Here is a 10,804-nt window from a genome sequence, read left to right as displayed (position 1 = left end):
ATTTAATATTATAGGAGTGATGTGTGATGCAGTATATAATGATTAAAGTTTATAAGATTTTTCACCTTAGTTTTGAGATAGAGTTAATAATAGCGATGGATGTTGTTTATAGTGGTGACAATGGTTGTCATAGAAAATTATTGAATTTTGGAAAAGTTCAGTGTAAATTGATTAGTGATTGTTTTTTATGACATAGTTAAATGGTCTTAAAAATTAGATTTTGATTATTAGAGATTTATTGTAATTCAAAAGATTCTTAATGAGCTCTTAAAATTAACACTCAACTTATTCTTGATACCTTAAGAAAATTCCGACATTAAATATATGTAAAAAAATTTAATAAATGTTAGATCAAAAAATATTTAATATATATGAATATTTTTATTATAGTGTAAAATTATTTGATAATTTATTATTATAAATAAATGAATCACAAAAATTTGATTTTTTATAATCATAAATAATTTATTAAACATTTACTGTAGTAAAGATATGTTTATAAAGAAAAATAACTCATTTTCATAAAATTTACATTATAAAATTCATATACAATAGATAAGATTAATATTAGAATTGTGATTATGAAATTTATTTTTAAATATCAAATAGTACATTAATTAGATATATTATAAAATTATTATCAATTATAAACGTGATAGAAAACATATCAAATATATCTATAAAATATCTTCAATGATGACATGCTGTCAAGGTGAATGGTATGTCTTCAATGATGTATGCATGTTCACTATCTAAACAACCAACAAACACATCATCCTCATGTTTCCAAACACTTTTCAAATTTTACTGTTTTAGATAAATACATTTCAAAATATCTCATACTTTCCCCAACCTACACTAATCCTCCCTTCTCCAAACTAGTTTGGAAAACGCAGCCATGACTCTGCATCAACCTCCACTATTTTCCCCTTCTTTCACTGCATGTCTTCTCCTATTATTCACGCTATCCATGGCTCATCTCTGTGTAGCTCAACCAATCTTCTTCTGTGGTGAACATGTTTTCGATTATGATTTCGGATTTAAGAATAGCGGCCGAGGGGACTTAAGCCTTCAGGTCGAGTGTGATTATGGTCATAGATTGCCAAAGCCTTTGCTTGATATCAGTGGTAAGAAATACTACATACTGCATCCCAAATTCCTTGACAACTTTAGTTTCAATCATACCATGACAGTAATCGACAAGGAGCTAGGAGATAATTGCGATCCTTCTTCCAATAACTACACGCAATTAAGGTCTAGCTCTCAATTTCATATTGCCCATACACACATAGACATAACCCTTTGGGGTCTGTGCAATCCAGAATGGCTAGACTTGCCCGATCAATTCACAATTTGATAGATGAGCAAGGCACCCTGATTGGCACTACAATTTGACAGTAGCCGTTAGTGTGCCTGAAGCATGCAAGGCACAAGCTGTTTTACCAGTCAATAACTCAGGAGGACCTGTAGACGACCATCAAATCATGCACGGAGGTTTCCCAATTAAATGGAATGTCAGCAAAAGTTGCAGAGATTGCCAGTCAAGTGGTGGGCGATGTGGTTATTATAACAGCCCGATGCAATTTCATTGCAGGTGCAGGCGGCACAGCCTATATCCTGGCAGATGCCCCGCAGGTAAAATTATTGCTTCCTGTTTCCCCCAATTTAATATACATATCGTGAAATGTTGATCTTTGTAAGATGAAAAGAGTAAAAGTTAAATCTCTAAATTGGATTTGTTAAATTTAATATTGTGTTATTATTTTTTTTAAATTTGATGTAGAAACAGTTGCTTGCGGAATGTGTAATTGACAGATGAGCGAAAATCGCCTAAATATTTTGTCTAAAAAGAATAGGAAAAAATGTTTTATACTTTCTGAACATTCTACTAATAAACGCCTCTGCCATTTTTTATAACACAGATCATTCAGGTTGGTTTAACACTCCTAATAAGACTGCTATTGCTATAAGTAAGTATCTCTACCTCTGTGTTATATACGAGTTTTACACCAGTAACAAATATTTTTGAGGAATTCGTCCTTCTAGGCTAAATATATTCAGCCTATCATTCTGTTTTCTCTTCGTTACGTCGTCTTTTATTATGCTTCGCTACAGTTGACAGTATTCACCTTATAATCAGTGACAGGGATCATCGGCAGCGCATCGTTAATAATTGCGGTATTGCTGGTAATTGCTTATCGAAAGAAGATGTTCTTCAACCATGAAGTGCCTGGAAGGAAGCGTGGTAACCTCCGGTCTATTTCCAAGGTATAGACATTTCTAAACAGTTATGTTGACGAAATGCAAACCATATATTCGTATTCCAGCCTCAAGAAGATCACCAATAACTTTGCACATAAGTTGGGTGAAGGAGGGTTTGGCGTGGTTTATAAAGGAAAGCTTCCGAGCGGTACTCTTGTGGCAGTTAAAATGCTTGATCACTCACGGCAAAGCGAGACTCAGTTCATGACCGAAGTAGCGACTATTGGAAGGATTCACCACTTTCATTTGGTTCGTTTGCTGGGGTATTGCTTTGAAGGAGTTACTAGTGCACTCGTGTACAAGTACATGGCAAATGTATCTCTTGACAAATTTATACTTGCAGGAAAAGAAAAAGATCAAGTTCTGAATTGGAATCAGTTGTATTCAATTGCTTTTGGGGCGGCTCGAGGAATTGCATATCTTCACAATGGCTGTCACAACCGCATCATTCACTTCGACATAAAACCACACAATATATTATTGGACAAGGAGTTCATAGCTAAAGTAGGTGATTTTGGCCTGGCCAAACTGTGTGGAAGGAGAGACGAACATGTTCCAATGACGGCAGCGAGAGGTACACCAGGATATGTTGCGCCAGAGGTGTGGTCTAGAAATTTGGGGCCTGTAACAGACAAATCAGATGTTTACAGTTTTGGCATGATGTTATTGGAGATGGTGGGAGGAAGAAAGAATATTGATGTACAGCTGAGCCGCTCAAGCCAATTCTATTTTCCAGAGTGGGCGTTCAAATTGATAGAGAATGGGGAGCTGAGGACAAGGTTGAGAGAGAGAGAGATAAGTGGAGCAGATGAGGCGAAGGCAAGGAGTCTGGCAAAAGTGGGTCTGTGGTGTATTCAGTACAATTCGACGGACAGACCTTCAATGATGAGGGTGCTTCAAATGTTGGAAGGAGGTGCTGACGACATCCCTAATCCTCCGACTCCGTTCAGCGCACGGCCACCAGCGGCACCATTCTCAGCCAGTGAAGAATCGTCCACCATTGAAATCGAAACGGCATCGTAGACAATACGTTTGGATAATTCACCCGCGACTTGATTTACAGTCAATATTCAAATGAGTTGATAGCTAATTACTGTTCAATCATTCAAAATTATCTCACGGCGCATAATTAGCTTAGGCTTTCTTGTAAGTAGATTTGTCAGTCCACAATGCACCATCAAACTTGTCTCACGTATAAAAACAATTTTAGTCCGTCAGACAATCATATTGAAGTCACCGGAAAGTTGTCTCGCGTCAAATCTCCGTCATAAAAATATCCTTGATTGCTTTGCATGTTGAAAGTGATATCACGACTAATATCGCTCAAAAATATATCCTCGATTACCTTGTATATTGATTTTTTATGAGTAACATCGGTCCAAAAAAATCCTATATTACCTTCATTTATGTTTTGATTGGACTCAGGCTCACATATATTGTATGTAGACAATATAAATTGGACTTATGTTTTCAGATTTGTTTTGTCCTTTCATAAGATTTTTGTATCAATGCATGTGCTGCTCTTGATAGTCACACTTTCCCTGTCACCGTCCTTGTTCACCCTTCTAAGTATACATAAATACCGTGTTGAAGTTATGGAGCTTGAAGCGTAGTTTGAATCATGAGTAATTTTTATTGGTATTTCTTTTATTTACAGCACCTGTGGTAAGGAGTATCTCGTTCCTTTGGGGCAAACATTTCGTATCTTTGGAAATTTTTATGGTTAAAAGATATTTCCCGAAAGATATCAGTAATTGTTATAGTTAATTTCACACATTTACATATGACATATCAGATTTCAATGATTATTTTGGTTATTTTTATATGTGACTTAACTGTTTATGGTTATTGTTTTGGCTTTTGCGTAGTAACAAAGAATGTTGGATGACTCAATATGTGTATAAAGGTCAAAAAAATGTCATTTAAAGTTGTTGCTTGATACGTACTCCAATAACCACATGCACTACAACCACCTCAAAAATTTGCACAACTAATCCAATATATATTCTTTTAAGAACCAATACACTTTCCTCTAATAATTGTTTTTACCAATACTTATGCACAAATGCCCTACTAATCATGTGCTATGGGTACCGATACTTATGCACAAATTTTAACTACTGCAAGTACAAGTTAGTGATTACTGGTATATGTGAAATATCTTAATGGTCTTTTAATATCATTTCTTTTGTTTCTTTAAAGTTAGTAATTGGGCGTTTGGTTGAGTAACGAGTGAGTAGTTATTGGAACATGAGAAATAATTGGACCCCTTCCCCTAATATGTTGTTTTTTCTCTATATTGAAAGTCCTGCAAGTATCTTATTTTAATATTTGTGTTTCTTTTTAAGTGATTAACCACTCTAACTTCTCAACCATGTCCTTCACCTTGTGTTATTTGTGCTTTGGTGTTTTTCCAAGTTGCTATATTGTCCCTTGCCATGGTGTGACTAGGTAGGAATCTTTTTAAAATAAATTTATCACCTCTATTGGTATCATCCCAATGGATGCACACAAAAAATAAATACAAGTAAACTACATTATTAATCAATTTGAACAAGTCTAGGCTATAGAAAAACCATTTGAAAACCATGTATCAAGTGATTCTTTTTTGATGTTTGAACTTGTGAGACATCAATAAAGTAGGAATTCAAGCATGTCTTGGCATGGCTATCTTTACATAGATTTATGAATTTGGCATTAGTAGTGCCTTAGTTATGCTTAAAATCATTTTGGCATTTTCATGGACCAAAGGCATCTACTTTAGATGCATATGCCTTAGAATTTTATAATCATCCATATTTTTTATGACTAGAAAAGAAAAATAATAACATTTCATAATTGCTATAATTTAATCATACTCTTTAACCATAAATCGGGATCTTTTCTATAATTCATAAAGTGTGTTAGCATAGCATTACATTGTTAATACTCAATTGTTTAGTAAACAATTATGTAGGTTACACATAGTTACATTTCTCCTTTGTACAAATTCTCTCTCTATTCATCAAATAAACCATCAAGTATTTCACCTTCTCATTATCATATCAAAGTCATAATGATCATAGCCATTTAAGCATGGAAATTGTTTGAATGGAAATAGAGAAATAAACAATACATTAGATAATAGAGGAGGTGTGTCATTTGAAATGCAAAGAGAAATTAAATGAAATAAATGACAGGTAGGTAGATTTGTTCCATGTGTCTGTTGCATGGGAAAAAGCCTATGCTTTTTAGATAGAACAAAAGACACAAATAAGTGTCCAAAATACTTACCCATCACCACTTGATTAAAGTGGCCAAAAGATTGTTGAAAAAAGAGGCCTATTGATTTGAAGATTGTGAACAAGTCTTGTACATTCCTCATGAGTGCTATCTTTGCAATCTCTAGTAGATGTTGATTGTGCATGTTGATGTCAGTAGTGTTGCAAGAAACCATAGAGATGAAAACTAACTAAGAGACCAAGATGAAGTCCTAGAGAGAATCAAATTTTATTTTTCTTTGCTAAACACTTTCCAAAATATCAACAATCTATAATTAGGCAAACTTATCTCTACTTCAAAATCAACAAGGGAGAATGTTCAGATATGTGTTTTTTAGAATATCTTTGGAGGAAAGTTTAGCAAGCTATGGGTCATATACACATTAAGGTTATCACATATTTTTATTCAACATAATTCTACTCTATCATCTATAAACAACAAGTGCATGAAGTAAATAACTATGGGTATATTTCAGCAACAAGAGTTCTTTTATAAGGCACCTTTGTGGGAGATTGATAAGTCACACATGGATTTGATTATTAGTACTCAAGGATGTGTTGCTTCATGAAGGAGATGTGATAAGAATATTTATGTTAATAAGAAGATGATTGGTACCACAAGAAAAATCTAAAGAGATGCACAATATGTCATAACTGTATTACATAATCCTTGTGTAATAATTTCTAGGGGGTTGTTGATTTTAAATATTTACAATGGTATACATTTGCTTAAGGACAAATTCTTAATCATTGAATACTTGCAAAATGTTACACTTAGAGATAGTTTCTTTACATGGATTGTTACCAGCATTCATGTATTTAATTAATACAACATCGATAGCTAGGGTTTGGAGGAGATTCATGAAATAAGTCTCCATTAGAGGAGACCATATGGATATGGGTGATGGATGCAGTAGTTCCCACAATGAGTTTGGCAAAGGTTTCAGGATGATAGTCATAGGGAGGCACATGAGTTAAGTTTTCATATGGATAGGGAGTATCTCATTCCTAAACCAAAGATGAAGGGGAAAATATTGATCATAGATCATGACACTTTATGGATGAAGAATGTCAAACATGCATTGATGAATGATTTCAAAAGGTACATCATTCTCCATCAGGATAAGATTTTCACTACAAATCAAGCACCTAGAATGTAATGGAAATAATATTGTAATTTTATGATACTAATGGCTTCTCCATTGATTTGGATTTCCTATTTCATATCAATCCATGTAGTTGGAAAAACATTAAGCTATTTAAGGTACTATATAGGTCTATTGTTGTACATTTCTATGATATATATATCAATAATTTAAAGGTGAATAAAAGATTTGTTTCTAGAAAGTGTAATAGTGGTAATATCTGATGTGGTCACTATTATAATAGCCTTAACAATAAAAATCAGATCTAAAATATCATTAAAAGCATCAAGTGATTCTAGTACAAGAATCTCAATATTCATGCATCAATTCAATTCAAAAGTCAAGTTTGGGAAGATAAGTATTGGAAGGGAGAAAAATTGAAACTAATAGCACAAAAATTTTGGTTATGCATTGAAGATAGTTATAGTAAGGAAACTTGGCATAGGTTATCTTCTCAAAATTTCTTCAATTTGCTCAAAAGGAGAAAGAAACATTTCACAAATGTAGTGCTAAGGTTAGATATGTAGCTTATCATGATACCTCATTCCCATAATAGGATCTTTTATCCACTTGTTTTCAATTGGTTGAGGACAAGAAATATTTGGGAGACATGACTTGTCATGTCTTATTTTTCTAAAATAACACTTACAATTTTTAATAAGCCCAATTTTCTAGTAATAGTAAGGCAAGGCCTATAGATTAATTGAGAAAGTTTGATTTTCATGTTGAATGGGTCAAAATAGATTTATCGACAAATGTTAAATATTTTTGAAATAATATTAGATGTTAAAATATGGCATGGGCTAGGTGAAGAGAATCTTTGGCTTTTGGAAGGTTGTTCAAGGTGGAAGACAAAATTGGACAAGTCTCAATTTTCAGAAAAGAATATTAAGAGGAAATGGAAACATGAAAACTGGAGTTACATTTCTCACACAAACATCTTCCTTTTCTTGGCATGGCATTTGGGAGGGAAATTGGTATTTGAATGTTTTTTGTCATTTTATTTGTTTTTGGCTTGTATTTGTGATTCATTCTACTTGTCATTTTAATTAGTTTTGTCTTGCATTTGTGATTCATTTTCCTTGTCATTTTAACAATTATTGCTGTTATTTTAATGAAGGTGTGATCTTCTAGACTAATAAACCAAGGAGATAGAGACTTTTAGGTAGTATGATTATATGTCTTCAATAGCAATCGCATACATGGATTATGGTTGTGCATCAAAGAGTTGTTATGTGTGTTGTTTTGCAATGAGTTTGTGTGAGTTTTGGGACTTTATGTAGAAGAATAATTTCAGTTTTGTGTGGCTATTATTAGTAGAATATTTTGTTATTTATTTATTGATGTGAGTGTTTAGTTTCATGTGTATTTGTATTGAGAGACTCTATTAAGAATTCAAATGGTGCATTCTGGTAAATTTTCAAGAGGTTTTCTTGTGGAATGAGCTCTATATTTGAATTTTTTATGTTACTAATTTTAGATATAATAGAATAATAATAGTATTATTTTATGTGTATAATGTTTTTGATAAAGATACCATTTTTGATGTTATTTTATGTGTGTAATGTTGTTAAAATAATATTTATACCATTTTTAAATATGCTTTCATGTTTGCACTAATTTTCTTGTTTGTTTAGTTATGTTTTGGAGAGATTTTTGGTATTACCAAATTTCACCATTTTATTGTAATTTGCAAATTTAAGTTGGGTTATTATTATTTTGGTAAAACTGATATAAAATTGTTGTAAGGGTCATTACAATATACATTATTATTTTGATATAGTTCCTTGGGATTCCTACTTGACAGACATTGTAGGTTTGTTTGTGGAGTCCTATCTTACAAATTTGGGAGACAATTGATGATATTCATCTTCTCTTTTATGAATATGATCCTTCTTCAGTTGTTGCAAGGCAACACTTTGACCTTGCTATTCGTTCCTTACATGATAACTCTTTCAATTTTGACATGATTGTGGATACTTATGTACAACATTTGTAGGAGGTATCTTTGTCTTTAGAGGAGACACTGGAGCCATTGGATCATGTTATACATTCATCTTCACTAGATCCCAAATTGTCTATTTCAACAATGTCTCCTAATACAACTGATTTGGAATCCTGAACAACTTTAAAAATCGGCATGGGGACACCTAATAAATTTTTGGAGATTTCATACATTTTGGAATTTCTTCCTACATATTTCCTTTAGGATTGGGAAGACTTCATACGTACACCTCTAGTTATATTTATTCCTAAGTGGAGGAATGTTGTTTGAAGATCATGGATCATCTTCTACATTCAATTTCAATCTTCTCCATTGGTGCACATTCTAGATTGAAAGGGGGCTACTTGGTCTCTCTTCTTCTATTTTATGGGGGACTTTTTCCTCACAAAGGGTTTTGTCCTTCTCATTCTTCTTTGAGAGGATTGCGTATTTTTATCTCTCTTCTAAGGAGAATCTTTTCCCCATTGGTTTTTATCCTTTTCTTTGTTTGTGAGGGATCATCTTGCATTTCTACATGTGTATCTACACATGCCTTATAATTGGGACCCATCTTGTATTGTTTGCATTTGTGTATATTCTCCCTAAGTTGCACTTGAGGGGGTTGTTGGTGTAATTAAGGTATTGTAAAATTTGTATGTTCTTAACCTAGGTTCTAAGTACAAGTATCACTTAAATTTACCTAGGGACCACATAGGACATATTCACCTATAGTTGACTTGTAATGTTATCACTTTTACACCTGTAGTGTCATAAATTACACCCCATGCTATTCTATGCTATGTAAGAACCTTTCCTTTATGCTGAATGGAGAAATACTTTGCCTTTGTTGTCCTTTCTATTAACATGGCTTGCCTAGTTATCCTTCGGCTTGGATTTTTCCTAACTATTTTGATTCTTGACTTGTGGAAACTAGTGCATCATAGAGATGTATGCCTATTGTTCTAGTGTCCCACAAATATGTAGACTGGAGGTGGAAGTTTCTGATGAAATAGATCTGATTCGAGGAAGACAATTGAGAGGGGGGTGAATGATTTGTCTCAAAAACTTACACAAATTAATCTTATTCTCAGATTTGATAATTAACCATGAAAGCATAAATCAGAAAAACAACATGAAAACACATAACACCAAGATTTTTGACATGGAAAACCTAGTCAAGGGAAAAACCACAATGGGAACCTACCCACAATATGATGATACTCTATTAAAAGTATATGAAATATTACAATGGGGAATGTGTTGACAAGAGATACTACATTGTTGTTTAGATGTTGTCATTAATGGAAACTAGAGTTAGATATCCAATTCGTGGTTGATGATTCATTCATACCAAAAGAGAGATTAAGGTTCAGTGAGATAGAACAGTGTATCCAATAGTGTACAATTTTTGGTTGGCTGATCATTTGTGTCAAATATTTAATATTGCAAATATCAGAGAAGCATTGTGAATGTGTAATATGCCTTATTCTAGGTTTATGGCCTCCAGTGTTGAGTTTTGAGTGAGTTGGAAGGTTTGGTAGACAAGTTTTTTAGGTATAATAATGTTCATCAACAATAACGTTTGGACATTCGTTGTACGGATCATGTGGAGTAATTTTGGTGATTGTTTGTGTGTTCAAGGATGCTAAGCCCATATGTGGGAAGTGTGTGGACAATTTGTTCTGGTCCACATGATTGTTTTGGATCAGATTGATCCAACTTGGGTAACACGTTTCATTCATGTCTTATGTATTTTTGGGCCTACAAGAAGAAGACCTACATTGATGTTGCAGATATATAAGACCAATTTATTTAATCATTTTTTATATTTGTAGTTATGTGGAAAGTTTGTATGATATATTGTGTGTAGTTTCAATTTCACAATTGAAAGATTTGAGCTCCGAAATATATAAGAATATCATAACAGAGCAATGTAGCTAAGAAAAGTAAGACTATGTGATTTGTGTTTAACCAAAACTATTTTGGAATGTGTAGATGTTGTTTGTCAGTTTAGACATTCCAATTATTATATGTAATCATTTGTAAGGTAGTGAGCCTTCCGGGGTTATAGACCTTATTGTAATTTGAGCAGTTTGCTCTAGGTAGTGTGGATGAATATATGTGCATTCCCATCATGTAATATTATTATACTT

General features: G+C 33.2%; 1 protein-coding gene across 1 annotated transcript; it reads left to right on the top strand.

Annotated features, from left to right (window-relative positions):
• Positions 1-2,185: 2,185 nt before the first annotated feature.
• On the top strand, positions 2,186-3,598 carry LOC131873696 (rust resistance kinase Lr10-like). Its single transcript, XM_059216880.1, has one exon. The coding sequence runs from the start codon at positions 2,302-2,304 to the stop codon at positions 3,283-3,285; it is 984 nt and encodes a 327-aa protein (XP_059072863.1). The 5' UTR covers positions 2,186-2,301; the 3' UTR covers positions 3,286-3,598.
• Positions 3,599-10,804: the final 7,206 nt, after the last annotated feature.

Source organism: Cryptomeria japonica, chromosome 2 (genome assembly GCF_030272615.1).
Source record: "Cryptomeria japonica chromosome 2, Sugi_1.0, whole genome shotgun sequence".
NCBI classification, from domain to species: Eukaryota; Viridiplantae; Streptophyta; class Pinopsida; order Cupressales; family Cupressaceae; genus Cryptomeria; species Cryptomeria japonica.
Note: the sequence above shows the minus strand (reverse complement) of the source record. Positions and strands in the feature narration are given on the sequence as shown.

What these genes read in the sequence shown, in the direction of transcription:
- LOC131873696 (XM_059216880.1), top strand. Translation starts at nt 2,302, where the DNA reads ATGCAAACCATATATTCGTATTCCAGCCTCAAGAAGATCACCAATAAC.